Source organism: Anabrus simplex, chromosome 1 (assembly GCF_040414725.1).
Source record: "Anabrus simplex isolate iqAnaSimp1 chromosome 1, ASM4041472v1, whole genome shotgun sequence".
Classification (NCBI taxonomy): Eukaryota; Metazoa; Arthropoda; class Insecta; order Orthoptera; family Tettigoniidae; genus Anabrus; species Anabrus simplex.
The window spans coordinates 1,442,205,822-1,442,233,724 of NC_090265.1; the positions used below are offsets into that span (position 1 = coordinate 1,442,205,822).

At 38.0% G+C, this 27,903-nt stretch overlaps 1 protein-coding gene across 4 annotated transcripts in view; it reads left to right on the forward strand.

The window, feature by feature from the left end:
• Window positions 1-27,903, forward strand: part of Cdc16 (cell division cycle protein 16) — a 300,876-nt gene that overhangs the window by 198,053 nt on the left and 74,920 nt on the right. For all 4 annotated transcript variants that reach the window (XM_067137914.2, XM_067137918.2, XM_067137916.2 and 1 more), the window contains exon 9: window positions 11,164-11,316. In XM_067137914.2, the coding sequence (XP_066994015.2) occupies window positions 11,164-11,316 (153 nt within the window). The remainder of the gene's footprint in view (window positions 1-11,163; window positions 11,317-27,903) is intronic.

Genomic DNA, 27,903 nt, shown 5'->3' on the forward strand with positions numbered 1-27,903 from the left:
CACAGCCTGTCACAGTTACTTGAAACTCTGGTGAAGAAAAGTAATCCGTCCGCCACAAAAATAGTGATAAAATAACTTTTGTAATCACCGTGTTTTTCTTCGTTCGTTTATAAGGACGCTCTGTTTCTCTCTTACATACAATATTTTCGGCACACTCTCTATCACTCCCACTTTCAAAATCGCTTAACAATTCCTTAAAATGATCATCTCCATAATCACTTTCCGCTGTGGTTAATAACTGAAAGATTCTGTTGTCGGAAATAACATCGCTACATGAGCAAATAGATTGTTGATCCACCATATTTGTTTACATCACAGATGAACTCCGCAGACATCTACAAAAAGCTCTGTAAGTTGCTTCCCGAAGCTATAATCTCTGATCAATTAGTTCTACGAAATGCCCAACAGATGGCAGAACATGTCAGAGATCAAATTCGCAATCGAAAATGAACTGGGAAACTCAAAAAAATTAAAATTCTCGCGCACCGTCTATAGACGGGCGTAGCACTGGTGGACCAGCCGCGTCAGCCCGTCTATAGGCGGGCGTAGCACTCATCGGGTTAATTTAATTTTTACTAATTTATTCTTGTTAACTTCATGGGCACCGCAATGAATTGCAAATTTTACACTAGACACAATGTATCTGTTTTAACCACATCTTCATGTGCCGTCCTGACAATGTCCAACAACATTTCAGCATGATTTAACAAGCATGACGAGAGCATCTCATTTTATTACTGTGATTGGTGTTGAAACAACATCTAGCAGTTCTCTGTCAGCTGGTGGTTATTTACAGCGACGTCCAATGACTTGCGTATAGCTAACACCACTGTTAATAAACTTAACCATGATAGGTTAATATTGTGTTTGGTCCGTATTGACTGGTCTAAATGTACAATATAACTATTTATAATAGTTTATTTAAATCCGCCTTGATCAATACACTCATTAAATGAAAGAAACATTATTTATTAAACCATACATGTTTCGGGAAATCTCAACCATTCCCTTCATCAGTGGTTAGATCAAAGAATAACATAATGACACAATGTTTTGTTTTATTCTTTGATCTAACCACTGATGAAGGGAATGGTTGAGATTTCCCGAAACATGTATGGTTTAATAAATAATGTTTCTTTCATTTAATGAGTGTATTGATCAAGGCGGATTTAAATAAACTATTATAAATAGTTATATTGTACATTTAGCTAACACCACTCAAATAGGTTTGGTGATGAACTACGGGATCAACATTTACCAGTTCCTGTTTACAATTTAATTTGTAATGATTAGCAGTGTTAGAACTAACAGTTCTGTGAATATTAATACATGAAAGAGTCTCGATGATGAGCATACTCAAGATGCAAGATTTTAGAACCTAGTTATTTTCAAATTTACTCATATTTTCATCCCAGTTTTTAATGTCAATTTGTATATATTTGTTTCATTTGTTTTATGTCAGTTGTGTGCATGTACATTAGTTTAGTTATTAGATGTTTTACATTAAGGCTGAAGATGGCCAGCCCCGGCCAAAACGAGTCCCTAATTAATGTAATTTAGAATATTGCATATTATATTATTGAAAGGTGGACCATTAGGACATTAATTTAATAATTTATTGTAATTACAATTCAATACGGAACCGTGAAGTTTATATCCTATGATGACGTACTTGAGCACCTTCAAATACCAAATATGCCAACTTGGGCTCGGAAAGCCAGCGCTCTACCACTCAGCCAGGCAAGAAACTGTTTATTGTGTTTCACTGTTTGGTCAGTTCCTAAAAGGAAATAAAAGAAAGCTTGTTGCACACATGCTGGATTGTGTTACAGGCACAGGTAACGTAATTCTGCTGACCGTCAAAAACTGTACTTTACTAAAAATCTTATTTGAAATATATATCCTTTGTGGTTTTTTTCTACAGGTTATGCAATTGCATGCCATACATTTAGACAGCATAATTTATGCAATTTATTTATTCGATCTGATGTATTAAAAGTAACGCACTGTAAGTGGAGGAAACTATATGGATGGCGTTTTAACTATGGCATCGCTATTTCGCCTTGGCACCAGCCAGAGCACTGTAGCAGCCTTGTTAGCCACTCTATATAGTCTTCTTTCTAGCTCGATGTGTGAAACTGATGTTTCGAGGTTAAGAAGTAGAGAGATACAAAGGAGTTTAATGACTGTGAGTGGAAATACTGGCAGTAATAGTTTAAGCACAAGTGTACAGAGTGGAAGTAGTAATAAGCGTGAACCGTTTGGGGAAACTGTTTCTTATCTGCAGTGATAGAGGGAGGAGAGGGAAGGAGTAGTGGGGAAAATCAATGTAGTTTGGGGGGTAATAATGATTGGGTGAGACTCTAATGGATCGCATGGCTGAAATAAGTGGGTAGTTTAGTGAGGTTATAAATGAATGGAAAGGACTACGTACGAAAATCAGTTGATGAGAGGGGTAAAATTTTAAGGGGGAGATCAATGAGTGAATTATAAGTGAATTAGGGCAGGTAATTGATAAGCAGAGTGTGGCAATTAATGATTGGGGTAGTAGCATGAGGATTGATAATGTAGGGAGGGATAGTGATGATCGGAAAGATTCTAGGGATAAGGGGTGTGAAGAAATTAAGGAAGATTTCTTGAAGCACTTACTATGTGTAAATGTTTATGGCGATAGCACTGTGGTAATCGGTGCTTTTGAGGAAGTTGCAGAAATTGATAAGGAAGTTTTTCATGAAGGTGGTGAAGGTTATTTGGTGGAGGAGTCTTTGAGTGAGATATGTGTTGTGGATGTTAATGTAAGTTAGGAGATTAACGTTACATCAATAATGTGTCAGAGTAGTGATGATTTTGAGATTAAAGAAGCTTCCATTAAGAGGGTCAAGAGCAACAGTGTTAATGACATGTATGAGTGGGAGCAGAGATGAATGGCATGGAAAATGGAGTAATTGTGGGGGAATGTATTAATAATGATGGGGATCTGCAAGTGAATTATGGTAGCAAGTAGGTAGGAATCCAGGTGTGAGTGAGGGAATGTGTGAGAAGAGTTGTGTGATGGAGATTGAGATGAAGTTGGTATGTTGAATGAGAGTGAGTGGACTAAAACTGTCACTATTGCAGGTGAAAACGTTTGTGTAAGGGAGGTCAGGTCACATTTTGTGCATAATAGAAGTTATAAGAGAGGTGATAAATATTATGTGGATTCGGGGTTTGAAGATTTTATGAGGAATAGTTGTGTTGGAGATTATTTGGGTGTGTGGGGGAAAATTTAAGGAAAATGAGAGTGACAATGTATATGAGACAACTGTAAGTCTATTCAAACATATGTTTAGTGGAATATCTGATGCTGAAACTAGTATGAAAGATCTGAATGACGTGTGGAATAGCACTGGTGTAAGATGTGGGATTGTAGTATATTTTTGGAAGAGGAAGGATGTTTTTGATGTGAAATTTATGTGCATTCCAAATGACAGTCTGTATAAGTTGTGTGTGAAAGAATCGGAAGAGAGTTTTTGTGGTAGGTCTGTCCTTGCAGAGAAGGTACCTCTGAAAGTGATCATCCAGTTGACGAACACAATGCATATAAGACGGGTGAGATAAAGCGGGAAAAGCAGCAGCAGAATGGGGATAATCAAATGATCACCACTGATCTGCATTTAGGGCAGTCGCCTAGGTGACAGATTGCCTTTCTGTTGTTTTCCTAGCGTTTTCTTAAATGATCGCAAAGAAATTGGAAATTTATTGAACATCTCCCGTGGTAAGTTATTCCAATACTTAACTCTCCTTCCTATAAATAAATATTTGCCCAAATTTGTCCTCTTGAATTCCAGCTGTATCTTCATATTGTGATCTTTCCTACTTTTAAAGATACCACTCAAACTTATTCGTCTACTAATGTCATTCCACGCCATCTCTCCACTGAATGCTCGGAACATACCGCTTAATATAATACCAATATAGTTGATCTGTTATAGGACATAATAAATTTACGAGCTAACTCATTCCTGGTTGCCAGTGTTTTGCCCCAGTGTGCTGAGTTGAGCTCATCAGTTGGTAAATAGCACACCTACCAAGACGGATGGCTAGTGCATACCGTGGAGGCCACTGCATAGGTTACTTGGGGCCACCAGCAGTGCCTATGCCTATGAGAACAGGCACCTGTTTGTGTTGAAAATTTTTACCTAATTTTGTCATTTTTTAACAGTTATTTCAGTATATTTTTAGCTACTTTTATTTTATTTTGTTGAAAATTTTGCTAAATTTTATTTCCACTTTTCAGCAATAAAAGGTAAACCAATAACTTACTTGATAGCATTTTTGCAGTATTACAACGTTATATTTTTGCATAAATATATAAATACATGAGTTATTACACATTATATCAAATCATGGAAGTTTGAAAAAATTGTATCATCTGTCACTCTAACAAGTAGGGCCTAGCCTAACTAATATAATTTACATATCAGTCTGAAAAAGACAGATACCATAAGTTCCATATTATTGGGAGTTAGAGCTCTTCTACTGTCAGACATTACATTACAATACTTTGAGAATGCCCTTTCACTATCAACATTCCTGAGCGGGATCCATAAGGTCTTCACTGCAGCTTCCATAAAATGCTTATATTCTGGATTTGGGGAAAGAAGAATGGCAATCACATCAATATCTTTACCTGCTCTACATGAACTAGTAACTAGATCCCTAAACACTATGCATGGTTCAAGGTATTCTTAAGTTGAAAGTTCTTGTAGGATGGGAATTTGCTTTATTAGACGAGAGAGTTCATTGTTTTCTAAAACACCTTCCATTATGCTTCTTCGATCAAAAAGTTTACTGAGATAAGAAATTATAAACTTTCCTGTGTCAAACTGTATTAATTTCTTCAGTTTTTCAGGCTTGTTCTATCTACAAATTGAAACAAAGATGTTAAATGAGTCTGCATTTGTGTTTGTAGTTTGGAAAGTTTATCCGAGGTTGTCTCAAAAAGTGCGTCCTCTAGAAATTTAAAGCCCTTTGAAAGGTCACTAAGCTTAGATTTAAGTACATGAATTAACGGCATGTTGGAACTCTCTAATGTGAGCAGCAAATTACAACATTTTGAGCAATGCTCAACAAGGAAAATAGCTAGGTAATGAATTTTTGTTACTTCATTTGGGGTCAAGGCTTTAAAATAGTTCACAGCAACACTCTTTTCTTCAATAGTTTCAACAAAGTCTACTAGATAAAGAATACATTCTCCAAGGTACTCAACAATTTTAAGGCATGAGTTCCACCTGGTGATCACAGGAATTGGAAGGAGTTTAGCTTTAGTGGGTTCATCTTCATATTTCTGTTTCAAGAATTGGATATATGCATGCTTTCCCTTTCGTGTATTAAAGATGTGTTTTTACCTGTACAACACATTGATTCAAAGCACTAAGTTCCACGGCCCACACACTGCCCACCAAATTCCGTTTATGAGCCAAGCACTGCGGTGTACCCAACCCTAGAACCCTAATTGCGTTTATACACTTGCCCATGCAACGTGCTGAATCTGAAGTTACAGAAACTACGTTCTGGTACCGAATTTCAAGTTTGTGATTTATACTCATAATTGCTTGTGAACATTCCGTAGCATTAGCATTTGCAGTAACTTTCACTCCCCCTAAAAATAACATCTGAACTGTACTATCACCACAACTAAGCACTTTTATCAGAACTATAAATACACATTGCCTTTTTTATCAGTCGTTTCATCACAAAGAATTGAATCTCTCTCACCTTTCACGGCTTCTTTTAATCTTTCCTCCTTCTCTTTGATGATTCGGAGTACAGAACCTTCCCTCAATCTTCCAGCTATGGGCAAATCTCCAGCACCTTAAAAAAATCAATAGGCTTTCTGTTAGAGGGCTATTTAACATAATTTGAACTAATTAAATAATTTATAACTGTAAGTAAATGAGGGACCCAGCATGCATTATTATCTAGGCCTAAATGTCAGTAAACGAGAAAACTAGCATAGCCGCACAAAGGTATTAGAAAAACCACCTCACATCTCTTCCTCAGAAAAAATGTATAGTGTTACACAAACCTGGTATATATTTCTCCATCCACTCTCTCAGCTTCGGATGATCAACTTTTTCCAGTGGAATATTTGCCTCCATAAAAGCTTGAGTTGTAGATAAAATGAATGCGTCTTTATCATATTTTGCTCGTTTTGCCGCTGAACTAGTGTCTGTGAGACTAGCTTGTCTTCTGATGCGTTTCGTCATTAGTGCTTTTTCCTAGTTGTTCTTATGTGAAACTGTTATTAATATGCTTCAGGCACGTGTCCTTTCTCTGCCACTCAATTCGCACAATGCGGTATTTGCACATAAGTATCTTTCTAGTTTTGTCAAACACGTAAAATCCTTCCGATGCAAATTCATTTTCTCGATCGAAAACTAACCATTTTAATAAACTGAGCAGATAATAGGAAATTACACACACCGATCAGCAGCGATTTTCAACAGGCAAGAGGAAATACACCGTCACGTTACATGTAATTATGAATACTTAATACGATGAATTTCTCCCTTCACAGGAAGCTAATTTAGCGATAATCGATAGACTATCTTTCGTTATTTATCGAAAGGGTATAAAGTCGATTGTGGCATCGATTATCAGATTTTATTCCTACAACTTGCCTCGAATATCCATTGTAAACTTCAAATGATGCAATTCCGAATATTTTTTTAATTATTTTGCAATTTTGCTTAAACGTAAATAGTTTTGCGCTTTGAGCCAAATTTGTAATATTTTGCAAAAATTTCACGATTTCATGCTTTGCGAAAAACAGGTGCCTCTACTGATAAGTTAACAGATACTCACCTTTAATCTAAAATAAGTCATGGAAAGGAACAAACATGGGGCAAATAGTCTTACATAGAAAAATAGGAACGCATAATAGGACCACAATGAGAGGTCAGCATTGGAAGATGGAGCCAGTGAAAGAGGAGGCTAGGAGAAACAATGAAAAAATGGGACAAGGACACTTTCCACATCTTCATGCACTGATCAGTCCCAGATCTTCTGTATCCATTTCTTCTCAGCCCCAAATAAGTTCATTTCCACATCCTATACCAAGACTGAAGATATATCAAGGTGACCCTGAGTGAGTCTTGCGCCTCCCTCCTGATGAAGCCATGAGGCAGAAATGAGCTTGTGAATGGCTGAGAAGAAATGGCTGTAGAAGAACTGGGCTTTTTTTGAGGAGAGAGATCTGTTTGAAGGGACAGTACATGAAGATGTGGAGATTGTCCTTGTCCTGTGTTTTAATGTTTGTCCTTGTCTCCTCTTTGTGATACTCTCTATATTCTGATGCTGACCTGTTATTGTGTTTATCTTGTATATGTTCCTCATATTCATGTTCTTTTCTTTATATAGGACTTATCACTTATTTGTTCCTTTCTAATATTAAACTTACATTGATCCATTGGGTTCCATTTCTTCCTTTGTGTTTGTCCTGTAGCCATATTCCTTGTCTCCCTTCCTTTCTCTTCCTTCAGCTTTCTTCTAATCCTACATGCCCCATGTCAAGACAGAAGATCTGTCAAGACATCCCCTCAGTGAGTGTTAAAACTCTCTTAATGAAGCTGGGAAGCAAAAATGAGCTTGACCGGGCGAGTTGGCCATGCGCGTAGAGGCGCGCGGCTGTGAGCTTGCATCCGGGAGATAGTAGGTTCGAATCCCACTATCGGCAGCCCTGAAGATGGTTTCCCGTGGTTTCCCATTTCCACACGAGGCAAATGCTGGGGCTGTACCTTAATTAAGGCCACGGCCGCTTCCTTCCAACTCCTAGGCCTTTCCTATCCCATCGTCGCCATAAGACCTATCTGTGTCGGTGCGACGTAAAGCCCCTAGCAAAAAAAGAAATGAGCTTGTTGGCTACTAAGAAGAAAAGAACTGTGTTTGATGAGGAGAGAGCCTATCTACGTGAAGATAGTAGTGTGTGAAGATAGATCTTGTCCTTTTGTGTTTTCATGTTTGTCTTTGTCTCCTCTTTCTGTTACTCCCTCTTATGATGATAACTTGTCATTGTGTTTATTCTTCTTCTTCTTCTTCTTCTTTTATGACCACATAGGATCACTTTAGTCAGTCCGTCGTTCAGGTCTCTTTGAAGGGATTGTTCGGGCTTTGCGGTCCTCCCAGTACTTCTTCAGACGCTCCGATCTTCGTGCCCTTTCCTCAGTTGAAAATGTGCGTGTTGTTGGTTTGTTTTGTGTAAGGGTAAAGCGGAGGTTTGTATTCTTGAGTTTTGTATTCAATTTTATCTTATTTTTGGTGTCTTCTGTTGTAAGGCCTATTTCCTTCAGATCCTCTCTTACTTCTCTGATCCATTTACATCCTGTTGTGGTATTTTTTGAGACGAGATTGTGTTGTACTAGTTGTTTCAGAAGTCTCGAGTCCTGCATCCTCATGATATGTCCAAAGAATCCCAGTCTCCTCTTACGCATAGTATCTGTAATGGGTTCTAGCTCTTTGTACACGACTTTGTTAGGTATTAACCGCCACTGTCCATCTTTCTGATATTTTTTGTTGATACAGGTTCTTCCAATCCTCCTTTCAATTTTCTGAAGTCTGTCAGTCTTTGATTGTTTATTCAGGTAAAAGAGTGTTTCTGCTGCATATGTAGCTTCCGGTTTTATAACTGTGTTGTAGTGTTTTATTTTTGTATTTATTGATAGACATTTCTTTTTGTAGATATCCCATGTTAATTTTTGTGCTTTAGCTAATCTATTTGTTCTTACTTGGATTGAGATTTTTTCATTTAAGTTATGTGTTATTACTTCTCCAAGATATTTAAACTGAGTTACTATTTTGATTTTATTACCATTTATGGTGACTTCTTTTAGCTGTGTTGGTTTTTGGGGCATAATTTCTGTTTTTTCAAATGATATTTTCAAGCCAATTTTATTTGCAATGTTTTGAAGTTCTGATATCTGGGTTTTTGCTTCTTTTATGTCCACTGCTAGTAATGCTAAATCGTCAGCAAAACCCAGGCAATTTGTTTTGATTTTTCGGCCAATCTTTATTTTGGGGGGACATTTTCTAAACCATTCCCTCATTACCATTTCTAGAGCACAGTTAAATAATAGTGGTGAGAGCCCATCTCCCTGCCGTAGTCCAGTTTTAATTTCAAATGTCTCTGATGTTTCACCCCTAAACTTCACTTTTGACTTGGTATTGGTGAGAGTCAATTTTATCATGTTTATTAATTTGGGGTGTAGTCCAAGGTGTCTTAAAATTTTAAACAGAGATTCTCTATGGATGCAATCATAAGCTTTCTTGAAATCTACAAATGTTATCACCATATCTCTGTTTCTTCTCCTGTTATAGTCCATTATCAACTTAAGACTCATGATCTGATCAGGACAGCTCCTCCAGGGTCTGAAACCTCCTTGATATTCTCCTAGTTCTTTCTCAAGTTGTAAACTTATCCTATTAAGGATGATTATTGAAAATATTTTGTATGTTATATCTAGGAGAGAGATTCCCCTGTAGTTATTAGGGTCGGTTTTGTCCCCTTTTTTGTGCAGAGGATGAATGAGGGCTGTTGTCCAGTGTTCTGGTAGTTCTTCTTTAATCCAGATAGAGACAAGTTGTTGATGGAGGGCAACTTTTGCTGAGTTTCCTGCATATTTCCAGATTTCCGCAAAGGTCTGATCTTCTCCTGGCGCTTTGTAGTTTTTTAATTTATTCAGAGCCTGGTAGACTTCCTTTATTGTGGGGGGATTGATGTTTTCTGGTGATGTTTTCATCGGGGTGTTGGTGTCCAAATGAAGGAGTTCTGTAGGTTCCTCACAATTTAAAACCTTGTTGAAATGTTTAGCCAGAATTTCTGCATTGTCTTTATTGTTATGGGCCAGCTTACCATCTTCATCCTTCATCAGTAGGGTCGGGGGTTCATATTTTTGGAGCTGCTTTCTGAAGGTTTTGTAGTAGTCCCTTGATTTAGTTTTACTGAACTGTTCTTCAATTAACTGCAGGGTGTCCTTATGATGTTGTCTTTTTATTCTTCTTAAGACTTGGGTAGTTTCTTTTCTCTGTTTTACTAGCTTTTGATAGGATATTTCTGTCTTTTGGGACTGATGTAATAGCCATGCCTGATGTCTTTTCTCCACTGTTTCATCACATTCACTGTTCCACCATTGGTGTTTTTTACGTGGTTTAATTGGAGCTAGGTCTTCTGCAATTTGTTTAAGGTTGTGTACTAAGTCTTCAAGTTTGTCTGTGATTTTTATTTTTTCAGTTGCTTTCTGGTAATTTTTGTTGTTGATTAGCTGGGTAGGATCTATTTTTCTTTTAGTTTTAAGGGCTTGCTTTTGTTGTCTCCTCTGGGGAGTGAGTTTAATTTTAATTTTAACTACGTAGTGATCTGAACCTGTGTCTATTCCTCGGAGGACTTTGACGTTATAGATCTCTTTGTGGTGGTATTTGTCCATGCAGACGTGGTCCAGTTGCCATTCTCCTTTAGTGTAGTCAGGGTGTTTCCATGTTTTGAGTTTTTGAGGTTTCCTCTTAAAACATGTAGATTTTGAGATTAAATTATGGTTTCTACACAGGTCAACTAGTCTCTCTCCATTTTTATTTGTTTTCTTGTGTGCTGGCCATTTTCCGATGATGTCACGGTATTTTCTTTCTCTGCCTAGTTGAGCGTTGAAGTCGCCTATCAATAATTTTATATGGTGTTTGGGGATGTTATCTATGGTCTGGTCCAATAGGTCCCAAAATTCTCCTGTTTCCTCCTGGTCTTTTGAGGAGTTGTTTTTATCATTAGTGGGAGCATGGGCATTTATTATAGTATAGATTTTATTAGGTGCCTTTAAGGTGAGCGTTGAGAGTCGTGGAGACTGTGATCTGAATTCTTGAACTGAGTTTATTATTTTATTTTATTCTATAATATGTCCCTATTCTCATCCTATGTTTTTGTATTTGGCTTAAATGTAAAATATTGCTGTTTTACTATGAAGACATAAATAAGAAGTATCTAGTAACAACTTTGTGTATACAAAAGTGTCATTATCATTGCAATACATGAAGCAAACAATAATGCAGTACTATGTTTTATCTGTCGTATACAAATGAACTACAATCATCAGTGTATTTTTCAGAAGAATTTAATTGTACCAAATGTTATATTTCCAGTTGCCATTTACCATTGCTGTACATTGGATTGGAGTGTGGTCTGACTAACAATGTGAAATTGGCTGATAAATTCTTCATCCAGGCACAGAGTATTGCACCTGAGGACCCGTTTGTAATCCATGAAATGGGAGTTATAGCATTTCAGAATCAAGAGTAAGTATATCATTCATTACATATTATTTTAACAGTTCCTGGCTGGAACATACATGTTTTTTAAGTACTGCTTCCTTAGATTTCCAGTGCAGCGCTGCAGTTGCAATGTTATGGATGCGCAATGGCTTCCACGATCTGTTGACATGCCTATACAATATGGAATGCTGAGGAAATGGGTTTGAACGTTTATTGAAGGTTGTGAACATTTTTTATGACATCCTACAGAGCGGTGGACCATCTGTATCTTGACACAGGACTTGGTGTGCACAGTTTAAGCAAAACTTTGTGGGGACAGAAGGTGCACAATTTTGTCACTCTCCCTACTGTTCCCACAATGTTCAGTGTCCATTCTTTACCATACTGTTACAGATCACATAGGATTTTGAAAATCGTGTGCAAGATGGATGCCATAACACCTCACTGAAGAACACAAAACCAAACAAATCGTCAGTACATTTACCTTTCTTACGTATTATGCTGAGGAAGGTGAGGTGTTAAACCTTTCCCCTCAAACATCTTCTTAGCCACATCTCTCAACTTATAATATTATTTCCGTCCGTTTTTGTCACATTAGGGAATGTATTATTAAATATTTATTTACTTATTTACAACAAATTTGTACATGTGCAACTTGCAAAAATATTGTACACAGAGACATAAAGACACTGATAGGTGTTTGCACATTTTCTTCGGAATTTCTGGAGGGTGTGCTACTGTTCAAAGCACAGTCCTGGGTGAATTCCTGGTTGCTTCTCACAGGTTGTGCAGAAGTGGATCATTTCTCGCCTACCCCCTAGCAACTGTCGTCCTATTGTTGCAAACCTTCATTTTCCCTTGGAGATGGGGATAAAGTAGATACAGCTAGCCTAGTTGCACTTCGTCATCTGTTGTGGATGGCCTGCCCCTTTTCCGCTTCCAAGTGTTTCAGATGTTCCCAACACGTTGGGTTACTATCCTGAACTTCACATGCATCATTCTAATTCTAAGGCTGGAATTCTTAAAGAATAGGTAGGTGTTCACGATGGATACCTCCAAAAGCAAAAAAAAAAAAAAGTACATTTTCCGCCACCACCTAGCTGATACACACGTAAAGGGATATGAGCTCATGTAGTGGTCAGAAACATCAACTCCTCCCATATACTGATTATAACCACATACAACAACCGTTTTTTTTAACAACTTCCTCAAATCCTCTCCTTATTTTCCTTTTCACCACCGGAATGGAATAGTCAAAGAATGCCAACAGGATGGCAATAGTTAGGGCTCGGATTTTTATGACGTCATATTTTTATCCTGGCTTAATTTTCCATAATTAAGTTAATTTAAGCAGGTTTCCAACAATTGTGAACGCAAAAAAACTATTTTTATTGGTCGTGTAAGTGCATATTTTAATAACAACAGACCTGCCATAACAAGAATTGCGGATTATGAGGTTGACAGTCACTTCGAGTATCTAGGATCTATTGTCACAAATACTGGAGATTGTGAACCTGAGATCCGCAAGCCCATTGCGATTGCGAGAAATTCAACAGCAAAACTTACTCGCATCTGGAAGGATACCTCCATCACTTCCAAGACAAAGCTCACCCTCATGCGAACTCTGATCTTCCCTATCGCGACCTATGCAGCAGAAACTTGGACGATGAAGACGGCGGATCGCCGCTGGATTGATGCTCTAGAAATGTGGTGCTATAGGAGATTACTGCAAATACCATGGACAGCACAGCATCAGAACAAGACTGTCGACCCTTATCAACCAAAAACAACTCGGATATTTTGGTCATATTGCCAGAAGACAGGAGGCAATGGAAATACTTATCATAGAGGAAAAAGTCGAAGGCCGAAGACCTAGAGGACATGCGCCGTTACGATGGATGGACCAGATCAAGAACTTGACCAGGATGAGCTTGCAGCAAGCAAGTCACCATGCCCAAAGCAGAGACTCCTGGAGGAAGATCACCAAAAGGATTGTCGCGTGATGCCACTACACCCTTACGAAGGGTTGGACTAAGAGAGAGAGAGAAGTGCATATTTAGCCATATTTTAGTGTTAGGTCACATTGTGGCCATATTATTGAATAAGAACATACTTTGAGTCATAATTAGGTAGTATTTAACTTTTCACCATATATTGTTCTAAACAACATTTCATAATGTTTGTGCAGCACTCTGAAGGGAAGTTTGTTTGGCTACATTCCCTCGGTGGTAGCAGGATTTACCAGGAATGTGCTGTCATACCTTACGAGTGAAAGGTTCTATAGATATACCTGGAATAGCATGTGTCCGTTTGACATGCCAAAAGTATGATTCATTGTGTGTGAGGAAGAAACTAATAGCTACTTCTTTCTCTACCTCTCCTTGCTGATGGGCAACTTACAGTTTCCTTATTCTGTGGAGTGCTAGAAAGGAATTTCAACCACAAACCATCTATGCCCCTCCACAGTATCCTTTGGTATCCGCTAATGAGTAGTTCAGTCTGGTTTCAAGATGCCTAAAGTAAAGTACTCTGATAGAGCGAGGTTGCAAAGTTTTGTTTAAGCTTTCAGTGAAAAGTATTTTTGTACTGATGTATATACAGTACTAGGGTTGGCGCAAAAGTCATTGCAACTATTTTATTTCTTGGAAAATAAGACATATACAGATGAAAGGATGAGCTGTGAACCACATGTGTGGACACTGAAGAACATGCAAACATAGTGCCTCACATATTCATTATGGTAGTATACAGGACAATACAGGTTTCATGATGAAAAATAATTACAGTCAAGCACACCTACATTACACCACAGCACACATACAGTTTACATGACAAAACTGGGTCTAAAGACCCTCAAAGTAGTCCCCAGCAACATTCGCCACACGCTCCCAACAGTGTGGGAAGCACTGAATACCATCTAAGAAAAAATTATAAAAGAATTTAATTGTATAAAGTTCACCTGATCAATACAAAGTTTGCCATTTAATAAAGGGTCTGTCTAAAAAGATACATAGGACATGTTTCGGCGTAGCCTAGAGGTCAATTATCAATCAATCAATCAATACTGATCTGCATTTAGGGCAGTCGCCCAGGTGGCAGATTCCCTATCTGTTGTTTTCCTAGCCTTTTCCTAAATGATTTCAAAGAAATTGGAAATTTATTGAACGTCTCCCGTGGTTAGTTATTCCAATCCCTAACTCCCCTTTCTATAAATGAATATTTGTCCCAGTTTGTCCTCTTGAATTCCAACTTTATCTTCATATTGTGATCTTTCCTACTTTTATAAACGCCAATCAAACTTATTCGTCTACTAATGTCATTCCACGCCAACTCTCCACTGACAGCTCGGAACATACCACTTACATGTAATTACATGTAATAAATATCATTTTTGGTCCGTATTGATATTTGATTGAAATAATAACAGTAAGTTATTATTATTACAATCACATACCACTTACAATAAATTAATATATTATTTTGGGTCCACCTTTTCAATACAAAATGTAAATAGTTTAAATTATATAGGGAGTAGTTTCGACCTAGTAATAGGTCATCATCAGCCTGCAGTAAATTAAAGCGTAAATATCGAAGAAAAAATAAACAATGTAAACACAAGTACAGTCTTTTCAAAAGTACATACCATGTGGGATATTGAGCAGCAATATATTAAAAATAATAACTCTTCCAATTGACGAAGCACTGAGCGGAAGTTATGTTGTTTATTTATGAATAAAGTTCAGTGTGCCGTATAGCATTAAAAGTCCAGTGTGCACTAAAAGATGTTATAAAGAAGAATTATCAGTTGAATGCTGGCTTCTTGAGTTTGCTGTTGTATATTCGAAGAAGTTACCTCCCCAAAATACACAAAACCGGTGTCCCCATTCGCCCGATCATTAACTACAGACCAAGTCCCTTATACAAGACATTGCAATTCATTCAAAGATTTTTAAGAAGAAACTATCATTTCTTATTGAACAAATCCGTCAAAAACACTAAAGAACTGATAGATAAATTGAAAAAATTTAACATTCAATCCAATCATTCTCTCCACTCATTTGATATTGTAAACATGTATCCTAGCATACAAACCTCCAAATATACCCCATCATTCAAAACAATTTAAGCAAATACAGCGGCTTAAGTATACTAGAAATACAGGATTTCATGTCTATTCTTAAGTTAGTTATCAGCAACAACTATTTCACTTTCGATAATGTTATTTATCAACAAGAAGGATTGGCTATGGGATCACCGGCCTCAGGTATCTTAGCTGAGATCTACCTGGATTTTTTAGAACACACCAAAATTGATGATAATAATAACTTTAACAACATCTTTTCTGGGCAAGATTCGTAGATGACACCATAGTAATTATGGATGAGAGCATTACAAATGCAGCTACCACTCTCATTAATCTAAATAACATTGACCCACATATAAAATTCACACTTGAATCTGAAATTGAACAGAAAATAAATTTTCTAGACCTAACTATTACCAGACACCCAAGTTATTTAAGATATAAGATTTTCAGAAAACCCACCCAAACAGTCACCACAATCCGTCAAGATTCTTCACACCCCCAAATTCACAAACGAGCAGCATACAACAGCATGGTATACCGAGCCTTCATTGTTCCAATGTCTAAAAGAGACCTCAAAAATTGAGTTGAACACTATTCGCCATATAGTTAAATCCAATGGATACAGCAGATTCTTTATAGAAAAAATAATCAATAAATATAAATACCGCCCTTCTACCACCTTGAAAAAAGATAAGAAAAACAACTCCTCTCTTTCTATCTTTACCTTCAACGAACAAATCTACCACGTCACAAACATCTTTAAAAAGCACGATGTAAAAGTAGCTTTCAAAACAAAGAATAGGAATCCACAAATCTGACATAATGCCACATCCATAAACAAGTTCAATAGTTATTCAAAATCAGGAGTATACAGGATCACTTGCAACAGTTGTAATTCTTCTTACGTCGGACAGACCGGGAGAAATTTTAAGATAAGGTACTCAGAACACGTCAATGCCCTGAAATACAGTAAATTTTCGGCTGTAGGACAGCATATGCATGACTATGAGCACAAATTCACAGACATAAAACAAGATATGGAAATTCTCAAAATCATCAATAAAGGACCCCTCCTTAACATTACTGAAAGCTGCTTCATACATTTAGATCAATATTTCAACCCAAATCATAATCTTAATGAAATTTCAGAAAAACCTAATATCCTTTTTGACCTTCTAATTCCCATTTTCAGCAATGTCAAACCAAGAAGTCATAATTCAGTTTTTCATAATATTCACAGCACATTTCCTCAACAGCCATCCTTTTTCCCACATCCTTCAGCCCCACCTTAATCACCCCTCCCCACCCCCACCCCCTCCCCACCTTCACCTTCCCCTCCCCACTCCTTCCTTTTCATTTGAATCTCACAACAGTTAGTTCTGAAGCACACTCAACAATAGACCACACACCTCATGCTGTATTGAGAGGTAAGTCTCATATAACCTATGCCATCTAACTAACACATTCTCTCATTCAATTCATTAATTTAATTTTATCTAATTTATCAGGTTAACTTCATGGGCACCTCAATGAAGCGCAAAAATTTTATACCAGACACAATGTATCTGTGTTAACCACATCTTCATGTGCTGTCCTGACAGTGTCCAACAACATTTTCAGCAAGATTTAACAAGCACCACGAGAGCATCTCATTTATTATTTTGATTGAGGATGAAACAACATTTAACAGTTCCGCGTCAGCTAGTGGTTATTTACAGCAGTGTCCAATGGATTACATATAGCTAACACCACACAAATAGATTTGATGACAAACTACAGGATCAACATTTACCAGTTCCCAGCAGTATTAGAACTAACAGTTCTGTGTATATAAATTAATACTTGAAATTATTCTCAATGTGATGAACAAACTCAAGATGTTAGAACCTAGTTCATTTTCAAATTTATTCATAATTCCATCCCAGTTTTTAATGTCACTTTGTATATATTTGTTTTCATTTGTTTTATGTCAATTGTGTGCATGTACATTTGTTTAGTTATTAGGTGTTTTACATTAAGGCTGAAGATGGCCAGCCCTGGCCAAAACTAGTCCCTAATTAATGTAATTTAGAATATTACATATTATAGTTGTAACCGTACGTATGTACGATCCCCGAGTTTTAGGTTAGGAAATTTTCGTATATAATTTGTAATGTTAAAATCATGTAATTCTGTTTATTTACCATGTAAAAACGTAATATTATAAGAAGAATGTGTAGTTATATTTATATTATGTGTAAATTTCCGTTTGGGTAAGAGTCTGTAAATAGGGCCTAGCCGTAAGGATTGTGCAACCAAGAAAACTGCGACTATATCGGGAAGGACGGTTGAAGTCAGTTGGATGTGTTGCAACAAGTGGCTTGGAAACACGGGGTACGGCAGGTTGTATCGGTTGATGAATTGGAGTGAATCAATGTGGACATACATGAGTGGACGTTCTATGTCACATCAGATACTCGATAGCCAATGCGAGGGCTTTGTTTTGAGCGAGGTTTGGGTTGACTGAGAGACGCGGGAAGAAGTGCCGGTGTGAGCGTTGCTACCAGTAAACTTTTCAGGACGCTATAACCATGTGTAGCAAGCATATATAAGTGTGTACGCGTGTGCGGCGAGTCATTCTGATTCTCATTCTGATTCTGATCATTATTCCGACTCTGATGCTGATTCTGTGTGTTTCTCATTTGTACCGGTCTGCGGGAGCTATGTATTTGCGCAGTTTGCTATACGATCTGCTATTGTTCGTGAGTATCTGTTACGGAGTGAACAGGGTATAATCACGACGACTTACCGGCTTTGCAGTGGACTTTCTGTAAAAGAAAGTGTTTGTTTGCAACTTGTCACCCGAGTATGCAGCTTCAGTTGATGGAGAATTTTGCTGTTTGCTTGCCTCCAGACATGTAACGCTTTCTGTCCAGCCAGCAATTGGAAAGAATTCAAGACGTCGACGAAGAAGTGTAAATAAGGTTAGGGATGCTCTTCTTAAAGAAGGTTGCATCCATATGTAGAGAAATAGTCGTCGTACTTTTCTCTACCAGATTAGGATTCACGGTAACAGTGGAGTGCAGTGGGGCTCTTACCTGGAGGTATGTTAAAAGTATAATGATGTTCTATATTTTATTGGTGATTTTAATGGTTTGTAATTTGCCTTTGTAGACGGCAAACGAGTAAATCTCGTGAAGAGATGATTTTGCTGGGTAGTATTGTGTATATTTGCTCTATGTAAACAGCAAGCACTAAGTGGGTTGCATAAGTGTTGATTTTGTTGGTGTTTGTCACATATTAGTTCTTATTCTGGGAGTAAAGTCATAGAATCAAACTTAAAGTGAGTCTTTTGTCAGTGGAGTAAGGCTGAACCTGGCATGTTACCCAAATTTAATTTCAGGGGTTATATAGCAACAGGTAAGGTTATAAAGTAAGTCTGGAGCCTCGTCAGCCTGATGACCGTCGCCTTGGGAGAGGGAGTGGCTCGTTGCTCTACATAATTAAATATTCCTGCAATTGTTTTGCAGGTGGCGCCCATTATCCTTGTTATTTACACTTAGTTGAGTCAGCGTTTATCTGTTCAGTATTTCAATAGCTTGCAGTAGTTACATAGTATTGAAAGGTGGACCATTACTACATTAATTTAATACTTACATTGTACTTGCAATTCAATACGGATCAGAACCATGAAGTTTATAACCTATGTATTATAAAAAGAAAATTGTAGATATTGAAAGAAGATTGTATTACGTTGTCGAATGGATTATGTTTCAGTTAATGTAATGACAAGAAGGGATTTTAGATATTAGTATTAAGAAAAGAGTTGAAATAGTTAGATAGGGACGAGGATGAGTTGATAAATGTGTTATAGGATAGATAATCTAAACATGAAAGAAGAAGCCTGTAAGTATGAATAAAAGATTCTAATAAGTGATGAGTAAGTAATTGCTAGATAAGGTGAAGTAGGAAAACCTTGTTATAAAGAAATTAGATAGATGAAGGTAAGTTGAGAGAGAACCTGTAAAGAGATGGTATAATAATTGAATTGGTAATGTAAAGAAATGTCCAATTAGTGAGTGTTTTTGTTTTAGACTAAGAGACGTAAATAAGATGACAGAACTGTGAGGAGTAAGGGAACTGTAGAACTGTTGGCAAGTTCGGTGTTATTAAAAGTGTTAAAAATATTAACTCTAGGACATAGTGGATGAAAATAAACAAGCAGTGTGTAAATTACAGTGGATAAGTTACAGTAAGGTAGATGAACAGGTGTATTGAATGGTAATGTAAAGAAATGTGCATTTAGTTAGTGGTTTTTTTTTAGACTAAGAGTTGGAAATAAGATGAAAGATCGGTGAGGAATAAGGAACGGTAGAACTGTAGACAAGTTCAGTGTTGTTAAAAGGTGTTTGAAATTTTAACTCTAGGACATAATGTTAAAAATAAGCAAGCAGTGTGTAACTATAGTGGATAAGTTACTATAAGGTAGATGAACAGGTGTAAGCGAGAAAGAGAGATGGAAAGATTTGGAAAAGGATGGGAGGGGGATATAAGAGGTGGAAGGGTGGGGTGTGACAGACCCATCCCAAGGTGAAAAGAATAAGCATGTCAGCACAGGGAGGTACTGGAGAGTCAAAGATGGGAGCAGGCAATGTGTATGTAAGACGACTCGGTTTAGCAGGCGGGGCAGTAGATAAGAGCGTGACGGGTCACATGATAGACTGGTATCTGCTTCAGGGATTCGTCACGCAACGCACAGGGAGGTACTGGAGAGTCAAAGATGGGAGCAGGCAATGTGTATGTAAGATGACTCGGTTTAGCAGGCGGGGCAGTAGATAAGAGCGTGACGGGTCACATGATAGACTGGTATCCACTTCAGGGATTCTTCACGCAAAGAATGGGAGGGAAGCCCATTGCCAACGAGGTTTAGGTGGGGATGACATCTGACCCACGGGTGTGGCTAATAGTGGTATCATGGGTGGGAGGGGTTCTCTCCATATCAGGGGATACCGTGAACAGCCAGTTGTCTTTTTTTTCTTTTCCTTTCTTTTCTGTTAGTTAGTTGTAGTTCTAGTGAAGGGTGGTGCAGCTCATGGTCTGGTAATCCACCTGTGCGGGCGCCACCAAATTAGTTAGAGTATGTAATTAAGTAGTCTTAAGAGATATATAGTAGATATTGTTTGTTTATTTTTTGTTTCTGTGTGTTTCATTATCTTTATTGCCTGTAAGCCGGTGGTGTATACTAGGGTGGGCAATAAAGAGATGTTCTATTCTATTCTAAACTGTGTGTAAAGATGGGAAAAGGCGAACATCTTGATGGAATGATGAAGTGAGAGCAGCTTGTAAACGTAAAAAGAAAGCTTATCAGAAATGGCTCCAAACAAGGGCCGAGGCAGACAGGGATTTGTACGTAGATGAAAGACACAGAGCGAAACAAATAGTTGTTGAATCCAAAAAGAAGTCATGAGAAGATTTTGGTAATAACCTGGAAAGGCTAGGTCAAGTAGCAGGGGAAACCTTTCTGGACAGTAATAAAGAATCTTAGGAAGGGAGGGAAAAAGGAAATGAACAGTGTTTTGAGTAATTCAGGTGAACTCATAATAGATCCCAGGGAATCACTGGAGAAGTGTAGGGAATATTTTGAACATCTTCTCAATGTAAAAGGAAATCATCCTGGTGGTGTTGCAAACAGCCAAGCTCATGGGGAGGAGGAAAATGATGTTGGTGAAATTATGCTTGAGGAAGTGGAAAGGATGGTAAATAAACTCCATTGTCATAAGGCAGCAGGAATAGATGAAATTAGACCTGAAATGGTGAAGTATAGTGGGAAGGTAGGGATGAAATGGCTTCATAGAGTAGTAGGAGTGTTGGTAAGGTACCTTCAGATTGGACAAAAGCAGTAATTGCACCTATCTATAAGCAAGGGAACAGGAGGGATTGCAACAACTATCGAGGTATCTCATTGATTAGTATACCAGGCAAAGTATTCACTGGCATCTTGGAAGGGAGGGTGCGATCAGTTGTTGAGAGGAAGTTGGATGAAAACCAGTGTGGTTTCAGACCACAGAGAGGCTGTCAGGATCAGATTTTCAGTATGCGCCAGGTAATTGAAAAATGCAACGAGAGGAATAGGCAGTTGTGTTTATGTTTCATAGATCTAGAGGAAGCATATGACAGGGTACCGAGGGAAAAGATGTTCGCCACACTGGGGGACTATGGAGTTAAAGATAGATTATTAAAATCAATCAAAGGTATTTATGTTGACAATTGGGCTTCTGTGAGAATTGATGGTAGGAGGAGTTCTTGGTTCAGGGTACTTACAGGAGTTAGACAAGGCTGTAATTTTTCACCTTTGCTGTTCGTAGTTTACATGGATCATCTGCTGAAAGGTATAAAATGGCAGGGAGGGATTCAGTTAGGTGAAAATGTAGTAAACAGTTTGGCCTATGCTGGCGACTTGGTCTTAATGGCAGACTGTGCCGAAAGCCTGCAGTCTAATATCTTGGAACTTAAAAATAGGTGCAATGAGTATGTTATGAAAATTAGCCCCTCAAAGACTAAACTGATGTCAGTAGATAAGAAATTCAACAGAATTGAATGTCGGATTGCTGATACAAAGCTAGAACAGGTCGATAATTTCAAGTATTTAGGTTGTGTGTTCTCCCAGGATGGTAATATAGTAAGTGAGATTGAATCAAGGTGCACTAAAGCTAATGCAGTGAGCTCGGAGTTGTGATCAACAGTATTCTGTAAGAAGGAAGTCAGCTCCCGGGCAAAACTATCTTTACATCGGTTGTTTTCAGACTAACTTTGCTGTATGGGAGCGAAAGCTGGGTGGACTCGGGATATTTTATTCATAATTTAGAAGTAACAGATATGAAATTAGTGAAAATGATGCTGGTACAAACAGGTGGGAACAATGGCTGGCTGGAGGAATGAGACGATAAAGGCTAAGTTAGGAGTGAACTCGATGTGTCCATAAACCAGTTTCAGTGTTGGGGTCATGTGAGGCGATTGGAGCAGGATAGGTTACCTAGGAGAATAATGGACTCTGTTTTGAGGGGTAAGAGAAGTATGAGGGAGACCAAGACGACAATGGCTAGACTCATTTTCTAACGATTTAAAGATAAGAGGTATAGAACTAAATGAGGCCACAGCACTAGTTGCAAATAGAGGATTGTGGCGACATTTAGTAAATTCACAGAGGCTTGCAGACTGAACGCTGAAAGGCATATCGGTATATAATGATGTGTGTATGTAATGTATGTATGTATTGCCCCCATTTTGCCGGGCAGCTCAGCCGGTGAGCGAGAGTCTCAGAGGTAGACCGTTCGCTTATTGGCTGTGCAGAAAATTTTTAAGGGCACGGATAACTTAAGGACTAAGGACAAATGGAAAGAACACAAAAAATAGGTTTTAACCTTTATTATAACTAACACTCTTCATAAATAAATAAATAATTTACAAAATCTCTGAATTTGAATTGTTTTCTCTTCTCCTTGGGTTATCATTAACATGGGATTCTCTTCATTGAAATAGGCAGATGCGAGAATCTGCAATTATATAAACATGTGTTAGCCTACATTTATTAGGTAAAATAATCAAAGTAATTTTTGAGAATACCTTTCTCTGATTAAAATAAATTTTTTTTGAAAAATTAAAATTTATCTCCTCTGGATTTCATCTATTATTAATGATTGAGTTGACTCTTTCCTCATTAATTGAAAAATCAAAATAAAATTTTCACTCATGAAATTATCTTCAAATCCTCTTCCATATACTTTAAATTTATCAACTGATAGATTTTTACAATTATTCAATAAATATTTTCCTCATTATTTATATAAATGTGACGTCACATCAATCTACATGTTACTCATTGACTCAGATTTAATGGTTGTGTAAGGTCTACAAATTTCATCTCGTTCCCCATCCACGGACATGGCCTTTACTTATTCACTTTTTTCTAATAAATAAGATCCTATTCTACCTTAGTTACCAATAAAATTCACTAAAGGTTCATATTTAAATAAATTATGAGCACAATAAATTACGCAAAATCGACCAAAAATTACGTGCGCAGCGGGTATGATATCATGACAAATATCGACAAGAAAAAATATTACAACACACAAAATATGGATAAAACTCACACACACATTCACACTAGGACACACGGTAATATTTAAGCAATTATTTACACAAATACTAGCCTTTAATTTTTATTTTAGATTTTTTTAAAGTCTAAGTCAAGGGAAAATTTCATGATGACGATATCGGGTAAAATCATTACGACAAGTTGGGAGGTGATAGTCAGGATTATCACTTCAGTGAAGAAATTAAGCTTACAACAATGTTCAAGAGAATGTTATAAATAGAAATCATCAGAAAAATTATCTTCCAAAAATGCCTATAACACGGGTCAAATTCAAATATACTCGCTTGCGGTCCATGAGTTGCGACTCTATTTTTACTATCCTAATATTGTGGTTCTCAATCCGTGTTCAATCTGAAGAAATTATGTTAGGCAACATACTCTCTTCCCATAAGACTCAATTAATGGATTCACAAATAACTCTCAAATATTAAATCCATTCCCAAGTCCAAAATAATATCACAGCGCAGTAAATGTTATGAATGATCTGTCAAGATACAGCCATATTCCAGGCTCACATTTACATAAACTGAGCACACATTAATCTCATACAAGATTAAATAATATTACACTCATGGCCTTATTCGTGTTTTAACCCGTAATAAAGTTGACTTATTTTTATTATTGTTATTATTATTATTATTATTATTATTATTATTATTATTATTATTATTATTATTATTATTATTATTATTATTATTATTATTATTATTGACCTCGCATGGTCACATTCACGTAGGCTACTGTACGATAAAATTTCATAGATGATCCTAGCGTATCTCAAATCCATTCAAAACATTGCAATACCATTGAGAGAAATCTGACGTAATGAAATGCACTAACACACTGTCCCATCTGATCTCAAATAAATTATAATATCATTTTAAATTCAACCAAGATTATCGGAGAGGTCAAATTACTTTTAATATTCCTGTTACGCTGAATTAGGACAGTCGAAATTAGTCTCGAAGACATTCATTCCACTAACTAACTAATAGAATCCAGTACACTTTCATACAGCATCACAAGCTACCTTTCACCAAGGAAAGAAGGAGTGAAAAATCTAACTATAGAAATACTACTAGAAGTTACTTCAAATCAATAAGGAAAAGCAATGTTTACAGTAAATGTACAAAGATTGATAGAAAAGGTATTTATAAAGGGTACTCAAGTGAATGTTGAATGCTGGATTTTGGCAGATGACCTATGGCATGGTCAAGTCACCCACCATCGAACGACGCCTCCTCCCATGTCTGAAGTTGCCTTCCATCTTAGAAGTTCATTGAAGACATGAGGACGGACAGGAAATAGCAGTGGAATTCAGCAGGCAGATAGACTGGCATCTTGAAATATCTCCGAACTCCAGTGGTCTTTCTCTTCTGTTTCTTCCGTGAAAGAAAAGCTGAAACTGACAAAAAGCCTTAAAATGTGTTCAAGACACATGCTTGATGATATATGAGTTAGTTGGAATACGTAACTTTTATAAACTCTTCAAATATTTGTAGGTTGATTTTATTATATGTCTTAACTGCCGAAGATCCAATATTTAATGAAGTTTGCAAAGTGAAGTTCTCCAGCGAAGTTAACACGTCTAAACGCAGCAGTAGTCGCAGTCAGAGTGATCATCCAGAATCAGAATTCAGAAAGTAAGATTTCCCTTTGGAAATACCACACTTTAATCGTCTTGAGACAGAGGTGTGTCTTCTCAATCCATCTTGATTGGTTACTCTCTTACATTCAGGCGTATATTATCATTTTTTTTGCTGATACTGTCAAACGTCAATCGGCCTTGAATTTATCGATCGGCTCATCTCTAGCTCTGCTCTGTGGGTCACATGGCACACAGCTGACTGAAGGACATCTAACCAAGAAAAAAAATTCCCCAGCTCGCTCCTCGCTTGCCTGCCGAACTGGAAAATCCAGCCCTAGGTAGCTCGCTCTCGCCGACACGGAAGTGATGAAATTCCCCGTCCTGGCTGTAGAAATAATGTTCCAACTCACTGATAAAATAAAGTATTCCTTCTGAATAAAATATTACAAAATTTGATGGGCACAGTATGTATGTATGTATGTATTGTACCAGTAAAGCCTAGGTCCTGGTCCATAATTATCAAAAGAAATGTTGTTCCAGCATATAAGATCCGTCCGACGTACGAACATCTAAGTAAAAGAATGTCCCATTATGTACCAGACTCCACGAGTGCGCTAGGCGGAGTCAAGTGACGTCACCTGTCGTTCAAAGCTCACCTCCCCTTGAGATATTTCTCGAAAATATCTTTCTTTTCGCAAGTTTTCAACGCCTGTACCAATTTTAATGGAACAAACGCTAAATGGTAGCGGACGTCATGAAAATTAACCTCAATAAATTCCAAATTAATCCATCCTATGGTTGCTGAGTTACAATGATTTAAAATCTAACAGAAATTACGCACTCACGGTCACATGACCGAGAGAAACTACCCCTCCCAGCGCCAGCTATATATGCCACTGGGTCAAGGCTAACAGGTAGTTGTGTGTTGAGTTGAGTTCAGTTCATTGCAAGCAGTCCAGTCTAGCAGTGCAGTATGTGTGTGAGTAAGAGAGAGGGGAGACTGGCCCTCACATAGTATGTTCGTGCAGTCTCGAAGACAGTACTTTTCGTCGTGTTTCGCGGAGACGAAATTACGGGCTAGTAAATCGCCATCGTACTTGAAAAAAAAAAAAAAAGACGTCGCACCGTAAGTAGTCTATTGTGCCGCGACTATGATATAACTCAGATCAAAAATTGGATGTATGGCTTTTCAGGCGTTTGCTCTATTAACCAGCATTTCGTCTTAGGTCTGACACTAGACTCATCAGAGTGGGATGTGTCAGACCCTACCCACTGATGCTGGGGTGTATGCAGGTGAACTTATCAGAAGCCTCTTATGTGGCACAGTCTGATAACTGCATATGGGAGATAAAACTCCACAATGGAATTAATGCCCGCCTAGCAATTCCAAATGGTAATACTAAATTCCCATGAAGGGAATTAGATATTTTTCCACCAATAGAGCATATCAAAATCAGATCAAAAATTGGATGTATGGCTTTTCAGGCATTTGCTCTATTAACCAGCATTTCATCTTAGGTCTGACACTAGACTCATCAGAGTGGGATGTGTCAGACCCTACCCACTGATGCTGGGGTGTATGCAGGTGAACTTATCAGAAGCCTCTTATGTGGCACAGTCTGATAACTGCATATGGGAGATAAAACTCCACAATGGAATTAATGCCCGCCTAGCAATTCCAAATGGTAATACTAAATTCCCATGAAGGGAATTAGATATTTTTCCACCAATAGAGCATATCAAAATCAGATCCAAAATTGGATGTATGGCTTTTCAGGCGTTTGCTCTATTAACCAGCATTTCGTCTTAGGTCTGACACTAGACTCATCAGAGTGGGATGTGTCAGACCCTACCCACTGATGCTGGGGTGTATGCAGGTGAACTTATCAGAAGCTCTATTGGTGGAAAAATATCTAATTCCCTTCATGGGAATTTAGTATTACCATTTGGAATTGCTAGGCGGGCATTAATTCCATTGTGGAGTTTTATCTCCCGTATGCAGTTATCAGACTGTGCCACATAAGAGGCTTCTGATAAGTTCACCTGCATCGAGAACTGATCTACGTCACTTTTAATACGGCTAGGGAACACTCCAGCTTTAACTCAGTGCCCTAGCCGTGACAACAAAGCAAAACTGGGCCTGACACCAAACCGGAAGTCGGCCTTCCTCACAATGCCCAACATAATTCTCAATGACGTAGATCCCACAGCCACAGACGAGATAATCCTTCGTCTGCTCCGCAGACACGGAATAGCAGCCACCAACGCCACCAGACTATTGGAGAACGGCCTACCAACGGATAAATTCCTAATTGAACTATCCACGCCACAAGAAGTTCACCAGGCACTGATCAATGGAATTTACATCTCCGGGAAATATTTCACCACAGATCCATGCCCAGCTCATCTGGGAAAAGAGTTCGAACGAGTACGGAAACCGGGAACCCAGCCACCTCGCCAGCCACCACCAATAAGAACACCGCCGTACATCCCACCTCCCCAACTTTCAACCCAACTGCTTACCACCTCAGTCACTACCATCACCACCACAATGGCTACCACTCCTGCCTGCAGCTCTCCCTATACCTCTATAACCATCACCACTATGGCCCACTCCACTCCCATCATGATGTCCCCAACCACCCTCCCCAGCCCTACCCGGCCAACGACTAATGAAGAAATTCACAACAAGACCATGGAAACAAGCAGACCAAATACACCAGCTCCCGAGTCCGAGACCAACGAAGCACCGCCACCAGCACCAGACCCGAGCACCAACAATAACAACCCCAGCTGCGT